Source organism: Anomaloglossus baeobatrachus, chromosome 5, assembly GCF_048569485.1.
Source record: "Anomaloglossus baeobatrachus isolate aAnoBae1 chromosome 5, aAnoBae1.hap1, whole genome shotgun sequence".
Lineage (NCBI taxonomy): Eukaryota > Metazoa > Chordata > Amphibia > Anura > Aromobatidae > Anomaloglossus > Anomaloglossus baeobatrachus.
Genome location: NC_134357.1, coordinates 35,362,533 through 35,387,590, shown reverse-complemented (window position 1 = coordinate 35,387,590; position 25,058 = coordinate 35,362,533). Strand labels below are relative to the sequence as shown.

At 47.4% G+C, this 25,058-nt stretch overlaps 1 protein-coding gene across 4 annotated transcripts in view; it reads right to left on the bottom strand.

The window, feature by feature from the left end:
• Positions 1-25,058, bottom strand: part of ZFYVE27 (zinc finger FYVE-type containing 27) — a 150,922-nt gene that overhangs the window by 44,764 nt on the left and 81,100 nt on the right. For all 4 annotated transcript variants that reach the window (XM_075348398.1, XM_075348397.1, XM_075348399.1 and 1 more), the window contains exon 8: positions 17,110-17,181. In XM_075348398.1, coding sequence (XP_075204513.1) covers positions 17,110-17,181 — 72 coding nt within the window. The remainder of the gene's footprint in view (positions 1-17,109; positions 17,182-25,058) is intronic.

Here is a 25,058-nt window from a genome sequence, read left to right as displayed (position 1 = left end):
CCAGCAAAACGGGTTTCGGACGTATGCGCTGATGGGACCATTGACTATAATGGTGCAGACGGAGTCACCGTGTACTCTGCCATGTTCCAGTTTTAAGAATATACGCTTACTGGAGACGGACACCTAGACGTAGTCTACTACATCTGGGTGTCCTTCTCCAGTAAGTGCATACTCCCGAAAATGGTGAACGACAGAGCACACGGTGACTCCATCTGCACCATTATAGCCAATGGACCATATGCGCCGTCGGAGCATACGTCCGACCTGTTTTGCGGGGGCTTTGATGGAAGCTCCAACGGGACCACTGAACGGAGGTTGGAACGCAGTGTAAAAGTGGCCTTACCCTGATATTACATAGCAAATAAATTAGCCCCTTCCCAGCAGACTACACCTCATCTGCTGCTCTCTGACCTAAGTTTTTACTGTGTCAGTTGGAGTAGGGTCTGTTTCAGACCCATCTGTTATGTTTTGTTAACTTTAGTGGATACTGCTGCTCCCCAGCAGCGTTCCATTACTTATCTTCTGCTTCTGACTTTAGAATGTCCGAGTCTAGAGAAGGCCATACTCATGCTCCGGGCCAGCCTGCGCTAGTCACTTATTATGCATGTGTTGTTTGTGGTACTAAGCTTTCTGTTGGCCAGCCTATACTCTATTGTACTGCCTGTACTCCTTCCCTCTTGCAGATGCCTGCTTTAGGGACCTAAATGGTGTCAGAAGAGAGTATGGTTCCCCATCTCTGGGCTCGAGATCTTACTCAGGCTGTTACTGAACTAACCAAGGTATCTTAGACCACGGTTGCTGCTGTGGACCGTCTTCCTTTGACTTTCGCCGCCATCAGCTGTGATCTAAACGCCCTAGAGTATCTTCTCCTTCTAGATCTCCATGGAAGGGCGACCTGAGGCCTTTCCATGTCCACAGTGACTACATACTTCAGAGCACTCAGACTCTAGCTCTATTGCAGAGTCGGTGCTAGACCCGTATCAGGTGGGAAGGTTGAGAGATATGGTTGAGAGTCCAATTACTTCTGATGGTTCTTCCCTAGCAGTCAGATCAGCAGATCTTCGTCCACCTAATGAAACAGGTTTCTTTAGGAGAGGAAAGCAGGTGTTGAAATCCTTTGCGGCGGACCATGAGGAGTTTACCAAACTATTACAGAAGGCCTAGGAGCACCCAAACAAATGTTTCCAGAAATGTAGTTGCATGGAGGTATTGTACCCTTTCCCAGCAGATTTGTCACCATCTTGGCCCACTCTGCCGGTGGTCAACACTCCCATATACCCCCTCTCTAGAACCAATACCTTGCACCTTGATGAGATGGCTGTATTGAAGGATCCTACAGACAGACAAATTGAGTCTGTAGGGAAGTCAGCCTTTGAGGTGGCAGGTTCTACCCTTTGTCCAGTGGCCGCTGCCATTTGGGTTGCTAAGACGGTGCCAGCCTTGACTAAGCTCTTAGCTAGCCTCTTCGCTAGTTCACGGGAGGTAGAGTTGGCTGAAATAGCAGACCAGATGGCGCAGGCAGCTAAGTATTTATGTTCTGCATCTTTGGACGTGGCAGAATATTCCACTCAGGCTGTGAGCAATTGTATGACTATTCGTCACATGTTGCAGCTCAGAGTTAGAAGGGTGGATCTAGCTTCAAAGAAGTCACTCAAGGGAGTTTCTTTTCAGGGGTTTTGCCTTTTTGGCACCAAGCTGCACAAGATTATTACTTATGCTATGGGTGATAAGAGTACTCTTCTGCGTCACGCAAAGGCCAGCCGGCCCTTTGGGGAGCACGGAGCTTTGTAGCTCAGTCCCTTTCGCCAATACCCAAATCCAGAGGTACCCTCTCATCAGAGCAGACCCCATGCTTCAGAGGGAAATAAGAGACCTCCCTTTAGAACGGTGCCTGCAGGACCTCCTTCCGGATCCACAATCAAGCCCTTTAGCTCTGGAGGCAACAAAAGGGTTAAAGCATGATGGGCAGCCCTCACAATGGGGGGGTCTTTCCCAGGTCGTCACTTTCTATTTTAAGAACAGTGGTTGGTCAGTGATTGGTTCAGAGAAGCTGTTTCTTCAGGTTACAGGATGGAGTTCTCATCCCGTCTACTAACTTCTTCCAGCATGAGATTTGGTTTTGATCAGGTTTTCTCTTCACTGCTTCAAGTGGGGGTGATTGCAAGGGTTCACCACTTAATTAGGTTTAAGGGTTTCTATTCAAATCTTTTCGATATCCCCAAGGGCAGCTCAGTCAGGTACTTTCTGGGTCTAAGGTGTCTAAATAGGTGGGTGTCTAAATAGGTGGATGCAGGTAAAGCGCTTCAAGATGGCGTCACCTAACTCCGCCACTGCGTCCATGGAAACCGGCGAGTTTCTGTCATCAAAAGAAATTCAGGACACTTAACTGCATGTGCTGATATTTCCGGATCACCAGCATTACCTACGGTTCGCGATCAAACAGGATCATTATTAACTCTCAACCATACCTTTTGAGTTAGCCTCAGCACCCTAAGTGTTTCCAAAGATTTTGGCACAGATTTTTGAGTGCTTGAGGGATCATTTTACATACTCTGGACCAATTCAGGTAGCATGTCAATGAAACGAAATACACACTAATTTCCACTCAGTGGCTTATCTTTCTTGGGATATTCTTCGACACTGCTCTTGGGTCTGACGTTTTACCTGAGGAAGAAGAGGGTGGTTTTGCAGTCAGCCATACAGACTCTGAATCATCCAGGCAAACATTCCTTCCGGTTTTGTACAAGGGTTTTAAGTCAGATGGTGGAAGCTTTCGAAGCAATCCCGTTAGGTCAGTTCCATTCAGGGCAATTGCAAAATATTCTTTTTGTGCATTGGGACAGGCCATTACTGTCCCTGTTTGCCGATTCACGGCACAAGGAACGTGGAACTGTCAGGAGAAGCTCTCCCGGTCAATATTCTAGAGCTGAGGGCGATCCATCAAGCTCTTCTTCATTGGCAGCATCTACTTCAAGGGCTACCAGTCAGGACTCAGTCAGACAATGCCACAGTGGCAGTTTATATCAATTGCTAAGGGCGAACAAAAAGTAATTCTACCATGTTGGCGGTGACAAAAATTCTGAGGTGTAAAATTCCTGGGGTAGACAATTGTCAGTCAGCAGATAGACCCTAGAGTGGGCCCTTCACCCAAAAGTGTTCAGTCAGCTTTGTCTTCATTGGGGCACTTCAGACATCGATCTAATGGTATCTAGGCTAAACCACAGATTGCCAAGCAACATGATTTCAGGACCCTCTGGTGATTGGGGTCAATGTTCTGGCAATTCCTTGGTCCCAGTACTCACATCCCACCTCTTCCATCTCTCTTCCCATCTCTTCCTCTTCTTCTAAGGCTTCTCAAGAAGATCAGATTAGAAGGTATCTGGTAATCCTGGTGGCTCCAGATTGGCCTCACAGGGCCTGGTATTCAGATGTCATCAACTTAATAAGCGATGCTCTGTGGCCTCTTCCTGAACGTCCAGACCTTTTGTCTCAGGGTCCCATCTACCAATGCAATTTACAGCCACTTGCTTTAATGGCAAAGCTGTTGAAGCCACCGTTCTGAATAAGTAAGGCCTTTCAGAGTCCGTTATTCAAACCATGATTAAAGCACGAAAACCTTCTTATTCTTCGTATTTACCGTAGGACTTGGAAAGCTTACTTTCGCTGGTGTGAGTCTACTTTTGCTTCTCAAATTTCCTCTTCCTTGACTACGCTGATTTCTTTCTTGCAGTCCAAAGAGTAGGTTTCTGCCCTGACTATTTTGTTCCAAGATCTGGCCACAAGAGCTTTTCTTATAGCCATCACTTCCATTAGAAGGATTTCGTAATTGGCGACGCTTTCTTGCCGTGCTCCCTACCTTGTTCTTCATCGAGATAAGGTGGTGTTAAGGCCAGTTCCGCCTTTCCTTCCCAAGGTCATTTCCGCTTTTCACCATAATGAAGACATTGTATTGCCTTCTTTTTGCCCCTCTCCATCTCATCCATTGGAAAAGAGATTGCACTGTCCAGATGTGGTTAGGGCCGTGCACTTTTATCGGCTACCCCACCTTTGAGGTAGTCAGATTCCTTTTTTGTATCCTGCCAAATGGGTCCCGCAGGGGTCTGGCCACCTCCAAAGCGGCTATCTCTCACAGGATCTCAAAGCAATCATTGTTCAGGCTTATAAATTGAACAGAGGGTCAAGGCACATTCTACATCAGTGGTGGCTGCTTTCTGGGCAGTTCATCAAGAGTTCTCGGCTCTGCAGCTCTATAAGGCAGTTACGTGGGCATTTGGACACATCTTTCGAAATTTGACATAGTCCATACCTTTGCATTGGCTGATTCAAGCTTGGGCAGGAAGATTTTAAAAGGTAGCAGTCACTCAAGCTTTTGCTTGACATTCACCAGTAAGTTCTGTTATTTTAACAGAATATTCAGCTATGGGCTTTTAGCACCCGAGGGACTACTTTAGGACATCCTGTGTCCCCCAATGAAGCGACTAAGAAAAGTAGACTTTTGGTACTCACCGTTAAATTTATTTCTCGTTAGCCTTCATTTAGAGACACAGATCCTTCCCCTGTTGCCCGGTCGGTCATGTACTTATGCTTTTGTTTTTTTTTCACCCTTTTTCCTTCTCCTACTGCTTTCTTTCTAACTTGAGGAGGTCAGGCATCAGCAGGCGAGGAATAGCCTGCTGGGGAGGAGCACATTTCTTTGCCATGTAATATCAGTGTAAACCTCCCTATGGTAGCGGACTATCCCAAGCTTCTGTGTTGCCCAATGAAGACTAACGAGAAACAGATTTTAATGCGAGTACCAAAAATCTACTTTTTTGCCCCAATATCTAAAATAACTCTTCATTAGGACAGCCATGGAAGGTACAGGTTCTCTTGGAGAAGATCTAACTGATAGGAAGTATTTAGGGCAAGAAGGGAATTTTGTTTACTTACCGTAAATTCCTTTTCTTCTAGCTCCAATTGGGAGACCCAGACAATTGGGTGTATAGCTATTGCCTCTGGAGGCCACACAAAGTATTACACTTAAAAGTGTAAGGCCCCTCCCCTTCTGGCTATACACCCCCAGTGGGATCACTGGCTCACCAGTTTTAGTGCCAAAGCAAGAAGGAGGAAAGCCAATAACTGGTTTAAAGACCAATTCAATCCGAGGAAACATCGGAGAACTGAACCATACCACATGAACAACATGTGTACCCGAAAAAACAGAAAAACCCCGAGAAAACAGGGCGGGTGCTGGGTCTCCCAATTGGAGCTAGAAGAAAAGGAATTTACGGTAAGTAAACAAAATTCCCTTCTTCTTTGTCGCTCCATTGGGAGACCCAGACAATTGGGATGTCCAAAAGCAATCCCTGGGTGGGTAAAAGAATACCTCATGATAGGGCCGTCAAACGGCCCTCTCCTACAGGTGGCCAACCGCCGCCTGAATGACTTATCTACCTAGGCTGGCGTCTGCCGAAGCGTAGGTATGCATCTGATAATGCTTGGTAAAAGTAAGTAGACTCGACCAGGTGGGTGCCTGACACACCTGCTGAGCCGCAGCCTGGTGCCGTAATGCCCAGGATGCACCCACGGCTCTGGTAGAATGGGCCTTCGGCCTTGAGAGAACCAGAAGCCCAGTAGAACTGTAGGTTTCAAGAATTGGTTCCTCGATCCCCCGAGCAAGGGTGGATCTGGAAGCTTGCGACTGTTTACGGCGACCAGCGACAAAGACAAAGAGTGCATCCGGGTGGCGCAGGAGCGCCATGCGGGAAGTAGAACCTGAGTGCTCTCACCAGAACCAACAGATGCAAATCTTTCTGAAATTGATGGACTGGACGAGGACACAAAGAAGGTGAGGTGATATCCTGATTGATATGAAAATGGGATACCACCTTAGGGAGAAATTCCGGAACCGGACTCAGAACTACCCTGTCCTGGTGAAGGACCAGGAAGAGAGTTTGTATAAGAGCGTTGCTAGCTCGGAAACTCTCCTAAGAGACTAGAACGTTAGTAGAAGGCCACTTCCCGTGAAAAACAGGAAGGGAGACATCCTTCAAAGGCTCGAAAGGCGGCATCTGGAGAGCAATTAGAACCTTGTTCAGATCTCAGGGCTCAAACAGCCGCTTGTACGGAGTGCTGAGAAGACAAACTCCCCGTAGGAACGTGCGTACCTGAGGAAGTCGTCGTTTCTGAAAAAAATACAGATAGCGCTGAGACTTGTCCCTAAAGGGAACTGAGCGACAACCCATTTTCCTACCTAGATTGCAGGAAGGAAGGAAACATAGACGATGCAACCGGCCAGGGAGAAACACCCTGCGCCGAGCACCGAGATAAGAACATCTTCCACGTCCTGTGGTCAATCTTGGCGGACGTTGGTATGCTAGCCTGTCTCATGGTGGCAACCACGTCCAGAGGTAATCCTAACGACACTAGGTTCCAGGACTCAATGCCACACCATCCGGTTGAGAGCCGTAGAATCCAAATGGAAGAATGGCCCTTGAGACAGCCAGTCTGATTGGTCTGGTAGTGCCCCCGGTTAGCCTACCGTGAGGCACCACAGAACCGAGTACCACAACATCCTCGGCCAATTTGTAGCGACGAGGATGGCGCGGCCGCAGTCGGTCTTGATCTAGCGCAGTACTCTGGGCAACAATGCCAGAGATGGCACCTAAGGGAGCTGGAACTGCGACCAATGCTGAACTAAGGCGTTTGCCGCCAGAGCTCGATGATTGTGAAACCGTGCCATGAAGCTGGCACATTGTTGTTGTGCCGTGACGCCATTAGATCGACGTCCGGCCTCTGTCAGCGGCGCCAGATCTCCTGAAACCCGTCCGGGTGAGGAGACCATACTCTTTCGGCCACACCTCAGCGACTTAGAAAGTCAGCTTCCTAGTTTCCACACTTGGGATGTGAATTGTGGATATGGTGGATGCCGTGTCATCCACCCACATCAAACCTGCCGGACTTCCTGGAAGGCTTGCCGGTTGCGCGTTCTTCCTTGGTGGTTGATGTATGCCACCGCTGTGGAGCTGTCCGACTGAAGTCGGATATGCTTGCTTTCCAATTGCTGTTGGAAGGTTTGTAGGGCAAGATACACTGCTCTGTGTCAAGAACATTGATCTGAAGAGTGGACTCTTGCTGAGTCCACGTACCCTGAGCGCTGTAGTGGAGAAAAAACTGCTCCCCACCCTGATAGACTCGCGTCTGTCGTAACTATCGCCCAGGACGGGGATAGAAAGGACCTTCTTTTTGACCAAGAGGTGAGAAGAAGCCACCACCGTAGAGATTCCTTGGCCGCCTGAGAAAGAACGACGACTCTGTTGAGGGACGTCGACTCCTTGACCCATTGGCGGAGAATGTCCCATTGTAGTGGACGCAGTAAAACTGCGCGAAAGGAACTGCCTCCATTGCTACCATCTTACGTAGGAAGTGCATGAGGCGTCTCAATGTGTGCGACTGGTTCTTAAAGAAGAGCTTGCAGCCCGTAGGAATGCTGTTTGTCTAGCGGCAGCTTCACTATCGCTGAGAGAGTAAGAAACTCTATGCCTAGATATGTTATCGATAGGGTCGGGGTCGGATCTGACTTTAAAAAGTTGATGATCCACCCAAAACTCTAGAGAGTCTCCAGCGCAACGTTCGGGCAGAGTTGGCATGTTTCCTAAGAGAGTGCCTTGACAAGTAGATCGTCTAAATACGGGACCACAGAGTGACCCTGAGAGTGCAGGACTGTGACTACTGCTGCCCTGACCTTGGCGAAGACCAGTTGGACTGTCGCTAGCCGGAAGGTAGAGCTACGAACAGAAGGTGTTCGTTTCCTATAACGAAGCGTAGAAACGCTAGTGCTCTGGATCAATCGGCACGTGTGGATAAGCATCCTTGATGCCTAACGATGCTAGGAAATATCCTTGGGACCTTGAGGCGATGACATGGCGGAGGGATTCCATCCGGAACCGCCTGGTGTCCACGAGCTTGCTGAGCATTTTTAGATCCAGAACGGGACGGAACGGCCCGTTGTTATAGGTACCGCAAAGAATTTGGGGTAAACCGTGACCTTGTTCCTGAAGAGGAACGGGGGACATCACTCTTTCTGCCTATAGAGTGCACCCTGTTTGCAGAAGAGCAGCGGCCCGGCCGGGAGGTGTCATTGACCTATGGCAGCTAAATATCGCCAAGGCGGGAGAGCCTGCTACCGACCGAGGCCGCAAGTCATGAGGAAGCCGCCTTGGAAGCGGGTTTTCAGACTGTCGCTTTTTTGGGGCGAGACTGAGCCCGCTAAGAATCTTAGCTCCTCTAATCCTTTTGAGTCCACATTGGACGAGGAAAAAAGGGACCTGCCCGAGCCTCGAAAAAACCGAAAACCCCGACTGCCTCTTGCTCTGTTGGGGTTTGTTGTGTCCGGGCTGAGGAAAGGATGAATCCTTACCTCTGGACTGTTTAATGGTTACATCCAACGCTCACCAAACAGTCGGTCAGCAGAGAAAGGCAACTGGTTAGGCAACCTTTTTTGGAAGCAGATCTGCCTTCCATTCACTTAACGCGTAGACCAGGCTCTGCTTAAAAACACGGAGTAGCGGAGGCTACCGCCGCACGGTTCGCAGAGTCCAGGACAACCTGAATCGCGTAAGAAACAAATGCAGACATTTGAGAGGTTAAGGATGCCACCTGCGGCACAGATGTACGTGTAACCGTATCAATCTGTGTAAGGCAAGCTGAAATAGCTTGGAGTGCCCCAAGGGAGAGAATGCCGGAGCCAACGCCGACAGCCTCATAGATGGCTTTCGACCAGAGATCCATCTGTCTGTCAGCAGCATCTTTGATTTTGCAGTTCCATCTCCCACTGCAACTATGGATCTAGCTACAAGCCTAGAGATTGGAGGATGCCGCTCGGGACATTGGGTCCAGTCCTTGACCAAGTCAGGGGACAGGGATAACATGTATCCTAAGCCGTTTGGGGAAGCGCATATCTGGATAAGCGTGGTGTTCCTGGACTGCCTCTCTGAAGGCAGAGTGGTCCAGAAAAATACATGAAGCTGACTCCTCCACTGGAGGAGCTGTGAGAAATAACCCACATTCTATAGATGGACGCTATAAGATTATTTACTATGGCGTCACAATCAGGTGTATCCAGATTGAGAGCGGTCTCAGGATCAGAATCCTGAGCCGCTACTTCCGCCTCATTACACAGCGAGCCCTTCTGTTAGGACCCTGAGAAACCGAGGCCGCTGATAGCGAGCCCACTTAGGCTGTCTGGGACTGACGTCCTTGCAGAGCCGTGACTCTGGGATGCCTGTTAGTTATTCACACTGAGGGGGGCCATGGATCAGTGATTCAACAGTGCCCATATTGTGAGAGACATGTCCGGACTGCTAGGCTTCTAGTATCATAGCCATAGTCTCAGAAAAACTGTCAGTAAATACTGCAGACACCGTCCTCATCCCCTGGCCATTAGTGCATATAATGGGAGTCTATGTGACCTGCCGGCCGTATAGCCGTACATGCTGTACCAGCTGTATAGAAAAACATGTGGTTCTGCACTTTTGTTTTACACAGAGAATATGCTGATAACTCCTCCGCCTAATCCAGGAGGGTATATACAACGTGCGACCAAACAGTGCAATGTATATAGTACAAGCATATCTATAAGTGCACTTCTGCACTAGTGGGGTTAGCACCACAGGTGCTGCTTAACGCCTGTTACAGCGATTGTGTGACTATCAGAATGCCAGGGTCTTCCACACTTGTCTCTGTATCGTACAGAAACTGCACTAATGGCTGCCAGCGTCCTTGTAGAGAAGGAAGCCGTGGGCGTGCCTGAGAAAGTGCGGGAATCCGGATTCACAGTGCACACAGTGAGAGGGGTGGAGTATGCAAAACATACTCCAGCTCTCAGCGCTGCTCTATGCAGCGTCACGCCCCTACCCTGACTGTCAGGGCTGTGGGCGGTAACGAAGGGAGATTAGGCCCAGAAGCCGGGGACTCGAGTTAACAGCGCGGCCGCCGTAAAAGCGCGGGCCGCGCTGAAGTCCCCGGCGCACCACAAGTGCCAGCCGCGCCGCCGTTCCAGCGGCCGGCGCGACCGATTCATAAAAGTGGCCAGCGTCCCGCCCCTCTCCTGACTGGCAGGTCTGGGGGCGGGAACGAACGGAAGCAGGCCGCAAAAGCCGGGGACTCTAGTTATCAGCGCGGCCGCCGTAAAAGCGCGGGCCGCGCTGAAGTCCCCGGCGCACCACAAGTGCCAGCCGCGCCGCTGCCAGCGGCCGGCGCGACCGATTACTGGAAGCGGCCAGCGTCCCGCCCCTCTCCTGACTGGCAGGTCTGGGGGCGGGAACGAACGGAAACAGGCCGCAAAAGCCGGGGACTCTAGTTATCAGCGCGGCCGCCGTAAAAGCGCAGGCCGCGCTGAAGTCCCCGGCGCACTACAAGTGCCAGCCGCGCCGCAGTCCCAGCGGCCGGCGCGACCAGTTCCCATAAATGAGCCTGCTTCAGCGAGGCTGAATGAGGCCATGGCACAGGCGCCGCAGCGCTGATGTCCCCTGGCGCACTACAACACCCAGCATGCTGCGGTGTGAGCGCCAAATGCACGGGGACACAGAGTACCTTGAGGAAGCAGGGCCATGTCCCTGATGTACTCCGCTCCATCCAGCATCTTCTCCAGGAGCTGTAGATGGAGCACGGTCTCAGTGCCTGGAGACCGGTAAATCCCACTTCACCCAGAGCCCTGTAAAAAGGGATGGGGAAGGAATCAGCATGTGGGCTCCTGCCGCCGTACCCGCAATGGGTACCTCAACCTTACAAACACCTCCGACACAGTGGGGTGAGAAGGGAGCATGCTGGGGACACTATATGTGTCCTCTTTTCTTCCATCCGACATAGTCAGCAGCTGCTGCTGACTAAAAAGTGGAGCTATGCGTGGATGTGTTGCCTCCTTCGCACAAAGCACAAAACTGGTGAGCCAGTGATCCCACTGGGGGTGTATAGCCAGAAGGGGAGGGGCCTTACACTTTTAAGTGTAATACTTTGTGTGGCCTCCAGAGGCAATAGCTATACACCCAATTGTCTGGGTCTCCCAATGGAGCGACAAAGAAAGCTACCTAGGGAATAAAAAAGGATGCAAAAATTGCTTCCTTCAGAAGAAATAAAAATCTCAAGTGCCTCGTATACGTCAATGACCAACCTTCTGGAATAAACAGTCTACGTGGCATGTCACCCAAACCAAACAGAACTCTACACAAACTCTAAGGGTATGTGCGCACTAGGCGTTTTTTTCACGCTGCGTTTTTATGTGTGTTTTTGTCTCAAAAAACGCACCCGCGGCTAAAAAAAACGCGGCAAAAACGCATGCGTTTTTGCCGCGATTTGGTGCGTTTTTTGCTGCGTTTTTGCTCACTGGGTTTTTAATCAGTGCACAATGCCATTAAAGATTGTTGATGAAAAAAAAAAAAAAAAAGGTCTGATGTCATTTCCTTCTTCAAAATGTTCATTGTATGCAAGAGAGCAGACAGCTGCAGAACTAGTGTATGCAGGAGAGCAGACAGCAGCTGCAGAACTACAAGGCTCAGCATCCTCCATTCACTAGTTTATGCAGTTTTTTGCCCAAAAAGAAAAAAAAATGACATGGGCTTCGCCATATTTTTGTATGCTAGCCGGGTACAGCAGGCAGGTACGGGCTGCCCCCAACCCCCAGCTGCCTATTTGTACCCGGCTGGGAACCAAAAATATAGAGAAGCCCTTTTTTTTTTTAATTATTTCATGAATTTCATGAAATAATTAAAAAAAAAAAAAATGACGTGGGCTTCGCCTAATTTTTGAGTCCAGCCGGGTACAACTAGGCAGCTGGGGATTGGAATCCACAGTGCAGGGTGCCCAAGATCTCTGGGCACCCCCACTGCGAATTGCAGTCCGCAGCCACCCCAGAAAATGGCGCTTTCATAGAAGCGCCATCTTCTGGCGCTGTATCCAACTCTTCTAGCTGCCCTGATGCCGGGTGGCTAGCTAGGTAATAATGGAGTTAGGGCTAGCTGTATATTATCAGCTAGCCCTAAGCCCGAAATTCATGGTGTCACGCCAATATTAGACATGGCCACCATGAATTTCTAGTAATGATAAAAAAAAAAAAAAAACACACAAAAATATTTTTATTAGAAATAAAAACACAACACAATTAGTGACTCCATTTTTATTGAAATAAAGAACCCCCCTCCGCAGTAATCCTGGGTCAGGGTCCCGCGCCGTCCAATCCGGATCCAATATCATCTGATCGGTTTGCTGGAAGGCAAAGCGATCAGATGATGTGTCAGGATCAAGTGCCTGAATCACATAACACATCGGCTGATTGTATAAAAGCCGGTTATACAATCAGCTGATGCATCAGTAGAAAAAAAAAAATAATACTCACTTATGTGCTGACTACCGGCAGCTCTTGCAGCGATCGGATGAGAGTCTGATCCTGTCCCATCGCTGCCGGAGCTGCCGGTAATCAGCTGATGAAGTCCCCTGACGGCAGGATCAGATGATAGCCGGCCGGGCGACACCGCGAGAATTACGATCAGCTGATGCGTCAGGTGACTGCATCAGGTGATCAGCGCCAGGTCCTGCAAGCAAGGTCCTGCCCCGGGGAGACTGCACACAGCCAGAGCGGCGGGACCGGGACAGGAGCGGACATGGCACCGGGACCCTGCAGACAGGTGAGTATATATGACATTTTTTTTTTTCTACTGTTCACTTTGGTTTTCGCCGCTGCCTCCACCTCCCGCCCAGACATGGCGCCGCACGGAGCTGACATGCACAGGACGGGAGGTGGAAGCAGCGGTGACGGTACCGGGAGGATTCATGCTTCTGTGTTTACCAACAGAAGGAATCCTCTTCCTGTACACGTCACTGTAGTACCCACCCCTTGCGTTTATAGCTGCGTTTTTAGTCATAGAAACGCAGCTATATTTGCAATGTGCCTTTTTCATTGTGTTTTTGAACATCTCATTGAACTCAATGGGTGAAAAACGCAGTGAAAAACGCAGAAATAATTGACATGCTGCGTTTTTGTGGTCACCACAAAAACGCAGCTAAAAAAAAAAACGCTGTGTGCAGACAGCCCTTCTGAAAACCCATTGACATTGCTGGGGAAGCAATGTCACTGCGTTTTCAGCACAAAAACGCGGTAAAAAACGCCGCTAAAAACGCGGCAAAAACGCCTAGTGCGCACAAGGCCTTAGGCAGCCCTGTCTACATATCTTGTTCTATTGATGTTTCAAGGAATTTCAAGTGGTTGAACATTGACTTACAAAAAGCTACTGATAGGTGGCACGAAAGAGTAATTTTCTTCCAATTTGCATTGTTTTCCACAGGAAGCATTGCCCTAAACTGCATCTACACAAGCAGAACTTCCTTGCTCTTTTAGCTACTTTTCCTATCACTCCTACATTATTCTCCATATGAATAGCTGCCATTGAAAAATGAAGGTTGGCTTCGCCATGTTAGCCGCATGAGTGCAGGAGCAGTGATAGAAGAAGCTCTTGATGATGAACCTACATCACATCTTGTAGCAAAAAGATGGACTAAGGGGATATGTCTCTGGCTGTAGGTTGGTGCAATATCCATGGAAGCCTTAGTGTAATAATGTGCCGTCAAGTTGACTTTGACTCATGGACACCACATCAAAAAGTGTTTCCAGGCTCAATGTCTTCAGTTGGGTTCTTCAGGTTTCTCAACAGCGTGTAATAACAAGACTGGATTCTTCGACACAACATTCACATCTTGTCCAATTCTCCAAAGAGCTAAGTCCTTCTTGCAAGAGGTGTTTGATAAGGTCTTCTGTGCTGACGGTTCTTACGGACATTGGTGGGGGGTCAACTGCCAGCACCCCTACCAATCTGCACACTGAACGAGCCATGACACCAGTGACCATTGCATCGCCTTCGTTTTTCACAAGGTACAGCTTTGCCCTTTTGTGCTTGGTATTCCAAATCTCCACGTTTGTACCATTTAAAGGGGTTATCTGGGACTTTTTTTTTCCCTTGGGGTTCAAGAGCTTACTAGCAGGTAGCGGCTAACTGCCCATGACGATCTCTCCCACCTCAGAGCAGTCTCTCCGTCTTGTGACATCACGTGCACAAAGTAGCTTCTTCTCTTCCTATCTGTTGACGGGCATCACTACCAACATCATGCCGATTGACAGGAGACATCCCGCTCCATAATTGCGGGCAGCCGCCTGGCAATCAGCATGATGATAGTAGTGATGCCCAACTGACAGAGCAGAATGGAAGAGAAAGAGCTACTCTGTCAAAGTGAGGTCAATGGGAGACGTTGAATCGCTATCTGAACCGGGAGAGATAGTCTCAAGGCAGAATGGCAACTATCTGTCGGTAAGTTTTTAGCCCCATACTAAAAGGGGGAAAACAAAAGTCCTGCATAGTGCCTGTACATGAATGGGACCAAGTTGCAGTACCAAGACTAGCCACTATTGAAAGTATCGTAACAAATAAAGGAGACCGGGCCTCTACCTGTGGAGGTGCCAGGGTTCCCGGAATATCCCTGATTGGCTTATCCTAAGATAGGTCATTAAATTCTAATTTCTGAAGACTTCTTAACCCCTTAACGACCGCGGGCCGTAAAATTACGTCCTAAATGACATAATCTTACTGCCCGCGGTCCTCCGGCGGCAGCATGCGGCGATCGGCACACATCTCAGCTGATTTTCACAGCTGAGATGTGTGCCTGCTAGGCACGAGCAGAATCGTTATCTGCTCGTGCCGATTAACCCCTTATATGGCGCTGTCAATACATGACAGCGCCATTATAAGCGCAATCGCGGTAAAGTTTTTACTTACCGCCGAAACCGGAAGTCACGTGACGCGATCACGTGACTCCCGATAGTTGTCATGGTAGTACAGGGTCATGTGATGACTCCTGTACTACACATGAATTGGTTTCACTTTCGCTGTGCCCGGGGCACAGCAAAAAAGAAAGACAGCGTATCTGCTGTTTACAGCCTTCCAGCTGTGATCAGCAGATACTGCAGAGCGATCGGAATGCTGATCGCAATAGCCCCCTAGGGGGACTAGTAAAATAAAAAAAAAAAGTAAAAAAATAAGTTTTAAAAAATTAAAAAAAAACAAAAAAACCTAAAAGTTCAAATCACCCCCCATTCGCCCCATTGAAAATTAAAGGGTTAAAAAAATAAAAAATATACACACATTTGGTATCGCCGCGTTCAGAAACGCCCGATCTATCAAAATATAAAATCAATTAATCTGATCAGTAAACGGCGTAGCGGCAAAAAAATTCCAAACGCCAAAACGACGTTTTTTTGTCGCCACAACTTTTGCGCAAAATGCAATAAGAGGCGATCAAAACGTAGCATCTGCGCAAAAATGGTACCGTTAAAAACGTCAGCTCGAGACGCAAAAAATAAGCCGTCATTGAGCCTAAGATCCCGAAAAATGAGAACGCTACGGGTCACGGAATATGGCGTAAAACGTGCGCCACTTTTTTCGGACAAACTTCCGATTTTTTTTAACCCCTTATATAAAAGTAAACCTATACATGTTTGGTGTCTACGAACTCGCACTGACCTGAGGCATCACACCCACACATCAGTTTTACCATATAGTGAACACAGTGAATAAAATATCTCAAAAACCATAGTGCTATCGCACTTTTTTTGCAATTTTTCAGCATTTGGAATTTTTTTGCCATTTTCTAGTACACAATATGGTAAAACTGATGGTTTCATTTAAAAGTACAGCTCGTTCCGCAAAAAATGAGCCCTCACATGACCATATTGACTGAAAAATAAAAAAGTTACGTCTCTCAGAAAAAGAATGGCGAAAAAAAAAAACGGAAAGCGAAAAATCGGCCGGTCGTGAAAGGGTTAAAGGAATGTTCTAATCTTTCATTAGGTACGCCCCACTATTCTTCCTCCCGGCCTCCTGCTTGCCGAGAGCAGTGCACTCCTGATGATGGACTGTTAAGATGAGCATTCATGGTCTCGCTACTGGTCTGAACTGTGCGCTCTCCCATGTTACAAGCAGAGGCAGATTTGCCTCTGTACCATGTGAGAAGTGTGATCCAGCTTCACTGCTGAGCCTGCAAACGCTACAGCAAACAGCTTGTAAGCGAGTGCTCCTTGCCTAGGAGACCATCCACCTGAAGAGCAGTAAACTATGAAAAAAAAAATCAACTCTGTTTTTAGGAGCGGAAACAATTTTTAAGAAGTAAATTTGCTTTGACAACAAAATTTGAGTCAACTCCATTAGTGTCTATCGAAGGTCCTTTCTGCTTCAAAATTTGTCTTCCATTGGATAAGGTAAGAGTCTAAAAACCAGTTGAAAGACATGAAAAGATCTCCTGATTCTTCAATGTCCACCTTCTAAATAAAAAGTCACAAAAAGAACCCAGCAGCCTGAAGAATTGTGATCTTCTAGACACAAAAATGTTTTAGGCTTTTTCTGGATCTTTCTTCGTTGCTCCACCAAATTTCTGTTGTCGTAATTATTTTGTTGGGGAATACAAAGTTTTGTACTAAAGCCGGTAATCCTCGTCAGGTATCTATTCGTTGTTTGCTCGACCCTATAGATAAATCTCCCAAAGCCACCATAAGTGCATGTTTTTTTCCAATGGAGAGGTTAAAAAATTGAGGTAACGTAGGATTTCTGCATGTCCAAAACTTCTTTCCCCCGAAATGTCCACCACTGGGTCACAGCCGGAGATGACATACACATGGGATTTTCACAGATGAAAATCCCAGATATTGTGCCGATACCAGAAGGTTGGACAGATATAAGGTTGTCCCACAACTGACCCCAAAGGATAGATGAAGCAGTAATCACGCATCTGACGCTCTTTTCATTTTCTACGGAACTGATTAAGGTAGAGTACTATACTCCATTATCCTCATCAGTCCCAAATGCAATGAATGGAGCCGCAACCTCCATGGCCGACCGCTGCTCCATTTAGCCAGGACCACCATTTTAGTAATTGGTGGTTTCTCCCAAAATCAAGCAGCTTTCACTCATCCTTGCCCTCCTCATACCTTGAAATGCATCAAAGACTTCAAAATGTCCCCCTCCCCTCAAAAAAACTAGTACAAAAAAGAAATGTTCTCCAATATCGCATCTACACATTGCCGCATACACCCACCTCTATTGCATCTTTAAATTCCTCATCAGGTTCTGCTTCTTCGGCTTCTTCCACACTTCCCGGAGAAAAATCCTATAATAAAAATAAAAAAAAAAATGTTATTTTGTGCCTATACTGTTAATTTTGGACAGTTTCCACCTTCTTTCACATGCCATGTAGGGGACACAGTGAGCATGTGGACGAACCCCCAAAGTAGAATTTTTTGGCTGTGAGCAATGGAAAACTAACCCTTCACATCACTCTGAAAACACCATCCTCAGTCACACATGGTGGAGGCAGCAGACTGCTGTGGGGAGGCTTTTCTTCAGCAGGGGCAGGGAAGCTGGTCACAGTTGATGGGAAGATGGAAGGAGCTAAATACAGGGCAATCCTGGAGGAAAACCTCTTAGAGGCTGCAAAAGATTTGAAACTGGGGCGTAAGTACAACTTCCATCAGGACTCCACCCTAAACCTACTGCCAGACCTTCAATGGATGGTTTAGATCAAAGCATAGTCATGTGGGCGAACGGCCCAGTCACCATCCAGACCTAAATCTCATTGAGAATCTTTGGCAAGACTTGTAAAAATGCTGTTCACAGAAGCTCTACATGAAAAATCACTGAGCTAGAGCATCTTGTGCAAAGAAAAATGGGCAAAAATGTCAGCTTGTAGATGAGAAAAGTTGTTAGAGTCACACAAAAAAAAAAAAAAAAAGACTTGCAGCAGTAATTGCAGTGAAAGGTGGTCCTACATAGTATTGACTTTCCACCTTCTTTCACATGCCACGTAGGCGGCACAGTGAGCATGTGGAAGAAGGTATTCTGGTTTCATAACCCGAAAGTAGAATGTTTTGGCTGTGAGCAATGGAAAACTAACACTGCACATCACTCTGAAAACATCATCCCCACAGTCACACATGGTGGAGGCAGCATCCTGCTGTGGGGAGGCTTTTCTTCAGTGGGGCAGGGACGCTGGTCAGAGTTAACGGGAAGATCGAGGAACAATCCTGCAGGAAAATCTGTTCGCGGCTGCAAAAGACTTGAGATTGGGGTTCACTTTCCAGCAGGACAATGACACTAAACATTTTGCCAGAGCTACAATGGATGGTTTAGATCAGAGCATATTCACGTGTGTGAGCGGCACAGTCACAGACCAGACCTAAGTCTTATTGAGAATCTGTGAAAAGACTTGAAAATTTCTGATCACAGAGCGAGAGCTATTTTGCAGAGAAGAAGGGGAAAAAAAATGTCACCTCTAGATGTGCAAAGTTGGAGAGACCGACCACAAAAGACTTGCCGCAGTAATTGCAGCAAAAAGTGATCCTACAAAGTATTGACTTGGGGGGGGTTAAATACAAATGCAAGTCATAATTTTCAGATTTATATATTTTTTTTTTAAATATTTAGAAGACCCTGTATCATTTCCTTTACACTTCACAAACACTTTCCACTTAGTGTTGGCATATCACATAGAATTCCAATAAAATACAAAAATACAAAAAATACAAAATAAATAAAATAAAAAAAATAAAAGCTGGGGGTGTAATGTGAAAAAAGTGGGAAACGTTCACAGGGTGTGAATACTTTTTCAAGTAGTGTGTATCTACCCTGTATGGTCAAAAGTATCAATGTTGGACATGCCAATACACATTTTTTTTCTATGTATAAAAGGGAGCGGTTTGGAGAGGATGACGGCTCCGGTGATTGGAGGGATCGCTTTAATAAATTCACAATAAAGATCAGACTCATCATTCATGGAGAGAAATCGCAGCGCTCCGATATCATTATAAAGTCTAATCTCCATCTAATCCGCGCACACACACCGCGTCAGCAAAACCACAACTTGGCTGCAAAGAACCAACTAGTTTATGATCGCTGGAAGCCAAAATGAAATGTTAAGGTGTTAAAGGAAAACTCCGGCCACAAGGATGAAGTGCGCCATTATATTCCCCTATTAGGGACTCCATAATGAATAACCAGCAAAGTGGCGGTAGTGACAGAAAGGCCAGAGGGCACGGCGCTACCCCGGATCTCATCTTTCTGGTATGGTGAAAAAGTGAAGGACTGAAGAAAAGATCAACAATGACTGGGACTGACTCTGGAAAATGATACTAAATAGTCTTGTAGATAGGTGAAGAAGGTGAGCTGTGACATCACCTATTGAGAATAGTGGAGCCTGTGTTATCTACTGTATATAGACGTGTTATTTATTGTACAGAAGGGGGAGGAGGTGAGCTGAGACATCACTTATTGTGAATGATTAATCCTGTGTTATCTACTGTATATAGAGGTTTTATTAGTCATTGTACAGGAGCAAGAGGTGAGCTGTGACACCATATATTGTGCATAGTGGAATCTGTGTTATCTACTGTATACAGATGCGTTATTAGTCATCGTACAGGAGGAGGTGAGCTGTGACATCATCCATTATGAATCGCAGACAACACAGGATCCACCATTAACAATAGGCGATGTCACAGTTCTCCTCCTCCTTTACAATGACTGATAACACCTCTATAGACAGTAAATAACACTGAAGGAGGAGGTGAGCTGTGGCATCACCTATTGTGAATAGCAGATAACACTACCTATCTTTCACAATAGGTGATGTCACAGCTCTCCTCCTCCTCCTCTACAATGACTGATATCTACTGTCTCTATAGAGGTGTTATCAGTCATTGTAGAGGAGGAGGAGGAGAGCTGTGACATCACCTATTGTGAAAGATAGGTAGTGTGTTATCTGCTATTCACAATAGGTGATGCCACAGCTCACCTCCTCCTTCAGTGTTATCTACTGTCTCTATAGAGGTGTTAACACCGGATCTAACTTTCACAATAGTTGATATCACAGCTCTCCTTCTCCTGTACAATGACTGATAACATCTCTATATACAGTAGATAACACAAAAGGAGGAGGTGAGCTGTGACATCACCTATTATGAATAGCAGACAACACAGGATCCACCATTCACAATAGGTAATATTACAGCTCACCTCCAGCTTCTGTGTTATCTACTGTATATAGAGGTGTTATCAATCACTATATAAGATGAGGAGGAGGTGAGCTGTGACATCACCTATTATGAATGGTGGATTCTGTGTTATCTGCTGTATATAAACTGTTAAATCTAATTGTAATCCTATGATGACAGCCAGTGATAATTCGGCATTATGTGCAGGACAATTGTCACCTAGAGCTTGATGGAACAATTTGTATTGAATAAGATACTTTGTCATTTTCTTCCCCGCAGTCCCCTTATCTTGCACTGTGTATAGTGACAGGTTTGGCTCTGGATGACCCTGTTGTATGGAGAGCATAATACATCACGGTATCCCAGGACTCATTAAGAGGAGAATGTCTCAGCAGGTCACTAACCACTGCAAACTGAGAACATATGGAGAACGGCGGAGAAACACTCATTACACCCCCTGTCGTCACCTTCTCTCTAGTAGACGCCAAATCCATGTGGTTTTTCAGGTTCAAGGAAAAATTAATCAAGTCTCCAACATGCAATGATGTGTTACTTAATGTAAGCAGTTTGTGTATTCTGCACGGACCAATCTGCCTAAAACAACCGCTGCTACAAGGTATCTGATCACTGGAGGGCTATCCTGGACCCCTCACTTAAGCACCACAAGCATATTTGGGATCTGTTCTGGAAGGTGCACAGGTATGGGCGAAAATGTGCAAAAGTCTTTAGCTTGCATTTTTTTTTCCTTTTTTTAATTGTGCATTTGGGCGGCACTGTGGCTCAGTGGTTAGCACTGCAGTCTTGTGGTGGCTAAGTGGTTAGCACTGCAGTCTTGCAGCACTGAGGTCCTGGGTTCAAATCCCACCAAGGACACCATCTGCAAGGAGTTTGTATGTTCTCCCAGTGTTTGCGTGGGTTTCCTACATTTTCTTTGTTTTCCTCCCACACTCCAAAGACATACCGATAGGGACTTTAGATTGTGAGCCCCAATGGGGACAGTGTTTCCAATGTATGTAAAGCGCTGTGGAATAAGTTAGCACTATATAAAAATAAAGATTTATTCATTTATTTATTTTTTATTCCTTTGTTATTCCTCCTGGAAATGTAATAATACCATAATAATACCATGAAAACTATTGAGCTTCCCTTTGTCAATAAGAGGAGTCCATATACCGGTACATACTGTCCATATATATATATATATATATATATATACACACAGTTAGGTCCAGAAATATTTGGACAGTGACACAAGTTGTTATTTTAGCTGTTTACAAAAACATGTTCAGAAATACAATTATATATATAATATGGGCTGAAAGTGCACACTCCCAGCTGCAATTAACTCTGAAGGCGTCTCCCTCGTTAACCTGTAATCAATGAAGTAGTTAAAAGGTCTGGGGCTGATTACAGGTGTGTGGTTTTGCATTTGGACATGCTGGAGTAGCAAAATCAACAGTCGGGTACATTCTGAGAAAAAAGGAATTGACTGGTGAGCTTGGGAACTCAAAAAGGCCTGGGCGTCCGCGGATGACAACAGTAGTGGATGATCGCCGCATACTTTCTTTGGTGAAGAAGAACCCGTTCACAACATCAACTGAAGTCCAGAACACTCTCAGTGAAGTAGGTGTATCTGTCTCTAAGTCAACAGTAAAGAGAAGACTCCATGAAAGTAAATACAAAGGGTTCACATCTAGATGCAAACCATTCATCAATTCCAAAAATAGACAAGCCAGAGTTAAATTTGCTGAAAAACACCTCATGAAGCCAGCTCAGTTCTGGAAAAGTATTCTATGGACAGATGAGACAAAGATCAACCTGTACCAGAATGATGGGAAGAAAAAAGTTTGGAGAAGAAAGGGAACGGCACATGATCCAAGGCACACCACACCCTCTGTAAAACATGGTGGAGGCAACGTGATGGCATGGGCATGCATGGCTTTCAATGGCACCGGGTCACTTGTGTTTATTGATGACATAACAGCAGACAAGAGTAGCCGGATGAATTCTGAAGTGTACCGGGATATACTTTCAGCCCAGATTCAGCCAAATGCCGCAAAGTTGATCGGACGGCGCTTCATAGTACAGATGGACAATGACCCCAAGCATACAGCCAAAGCTACCCAGGAGTTCATGAGTGCAAAGAAGGGAATTTTGTTTACTTACCGTAAATTCCTTTTCTTCTAGCTCTAATTGGGAGACCCAGACAATTAGGGTGTATAGCTACTGCCTCCGGAGGCCACACAAAGTATTACACTTAAAAGTGTAAGGCCCCTCCCCTACTGCCTATACACCCCCCGTGGGATCACGGGCTCCTCAGTTTTAGTGCAAAAGCAAGAAGGAGGAAAGCCAATAAACTGGTTTAAGCAAATTCAATCCGAAGGAATATCGGAGAACTGAAACCATTCAACATGAACAACATGTGTATACAAAAAAACAGGGGCGGGTGCTGGGTCTCCCAATTAGAGCTAGAAGAAAAGGAATTTACGGTAAGTAAACAAAATTCCCTTCTTCTTTGTCGCTCTATTGGGAGACCCAGACAATTGGGATGTCCAAAAGCAATCCCTGGGTGGGTAAAATAATACCTCGTGATAGGGCCATAAAAACGGCCCTTTCCTACAGGTGAGCAATCGCCGCCTGAAGGACTTGTCTACCTAGGCTGGCGTCCGCCGAAGCATAGGTATGCACCTGATAATGCTTGGTAAAAGTGTGCAGACTCGACCAGGTAGCCGCCTGGCACACTTGCTGAGCCGTAGCCTGGTGCCGTAATGCCCAGGACGCACCCACGGCTCTGGTAGAATGGGCCTTCAGCCCTGATGGAACCGGAAGCCCCGCAGAACGGTAGCCTTCAAGAATTGGTTCCTTGATCCACCGAGCCAGGGTGGATTTGGAAGCCTGCAACCCTTTACGCTGGCCGGCGACAAGGACAAAGAGTGCATCCGAGCGGCGCAGAGGTGCCGTGCGGGAAATGTAGATTCTGAGTGCTCTCACCAGATCCAACAAATGCAAATCCTTTTCACATTGATGAACTGGACGAGGACACAAAGAAGGTAAGGAGATATCCTGATTGAGATGAAAGGGGGATACCACCTTAGGGAGAAACTCCGGAATCGGGCGCAGAACCACCTTGTCCTGGTGAAACACCAGGAAGGGAGATTTGCATGACAGCGCTGCTAGCTCGGACACTCTCCGAAGAGACGTGACCGCTACTAGAAAGGCCACTTTCTGTGAAAGGCGAGAAAGGGAAACATCCCTCATAGGCTCGAAAGGCGGCTTCTGGAGAGCAATTAGAACCCTGTTCAGATCCCAGGGCTCTAACGGCCGCTTGTAAGGAGGGACGATATGACAAACCCCTTGCAGGAACATGCGTACCTGAGGAAGTCGTGCTAGGCGCTTCTGAAAAAATACAGATAGCGCAGAGACTTGTCCCTTAAGGGAGCCGAGCGACAGACCTTTTTCCAACCCGGATTGCAGGAAGGAAAGAAAGGTAGGCAAAGCAAATGGCCAGGGAGAAACTTCCTGAGCAGAGCACCAAGTTAAGAATATCTTCCACGTCCTGTGGTAGATCTTGGCAGAGGATAGTTTCCTAGCCTGTCTCATGGTGGCAATGACCTCTTGAGATAGTCCTGAAGACGCTAGGATCCAGGACTCAATGGCCATACAGTCAGGCTCAGGGCCGCAGAATTCTGATGGAAAAACGGCCCTTGAGACAGCAAGTCTGGCCGGTCTGGTATTGCCCACGGTTGTCCTACCGTGAGATGCCACAGATCCGGGTACCACGACCTCCTTGGCCAGTCTGGAGCGACGAGGAGGGCGCGGCGGCAGTCGGACCTGATCTTGCGTAGCACTCTGGGCAACAGCGCCAGAGGTGGGAACACATAAGGCAGCCGGAACTGCGACCAATCTTGAACTAAGGCGTCCGCCGCCAGAGCTCGGTGATCGTGAGACCGTGCCACAAAAGTTGGGACCTTGTTGTTGTGCCGAGACGCCATTAGGTCGACGTCCGGCCTCCCCCAGCGGCGACAGATCTCCTGAAACACGTCCGGGTGAAGAGACCATTCCCCTGCGTCCATACCCTGGCGACTGAGGAAGTCTGCTTCCCAGTTTTCTACGCCCGGGCTGTGAACTGCGGATATGGTGGATGCCGTGTCTTCCACCCACGTCAGAATCCGCCGGACTTCCTGGAAGGCTTGCCGACTGCGTGTCCCTCCTTGGTGGTTGATGTATGCCACCGCTGTGGAGTTGTCCGACTGAATTCGGATCTGCTTGCCTTCTAGCCACTGCTGGAAGGCTTGTAGGGCAAGATACACTGCTCTGATTTCCAGAACATTGATCTGAAGTGTGGACTCTTGTTGAGTCCACGTACCTTGAGCCCTGTGGTGGAGAAAAACTGCTCCCCACCCTGATAGACTCGCGTCCGTTGCGACCACCGCCCAGGATGGGGGTAGGAAAGACTTTCCTATTGACAATGAGGTGGGAAGAAGCCACCACTGAAGAGAATCCTTGGCCGCCTGAGAAAGGGAGACGTTCCTGTCCAGGGACGTCGACTTCCCTTCCCATTGGCGGAGAATGTCCCATTGTAATGGACGCAGATGAAACTGCGCGAAAGGGACTGCCTCCATTGCTGCTACCATCTTCCTCAGGAAGTGCATGAGGCGTCTCAAGGGATGCGACTGGCCCTGAAGGAGAGATTGCACCCCTGTCTGTAGTGAACGCTGTTTGTCCAGCGGAAGCATCACTATCGCTGATAGAGTATGAAACTCCATGCCAAGGTATGTTATCGATTGGGTTGGGGTCAGATTTGACTTTGAAAAGTTGATGATCCACCCGAAACTCTGGAGAGTCTCCAGCGCAACGTTCAGGCTGTGTTGGCATGCCTCTTGAGAGAGTGCCTTGACAAGTAGATCGTCCAAGTAAGAGATCACAGAGTGACCCTGAGAGTGCAGGACTGCTACTACTGCTGCCATGACCTTGGTGAAGACCCTTGGGGCTGTCGCCA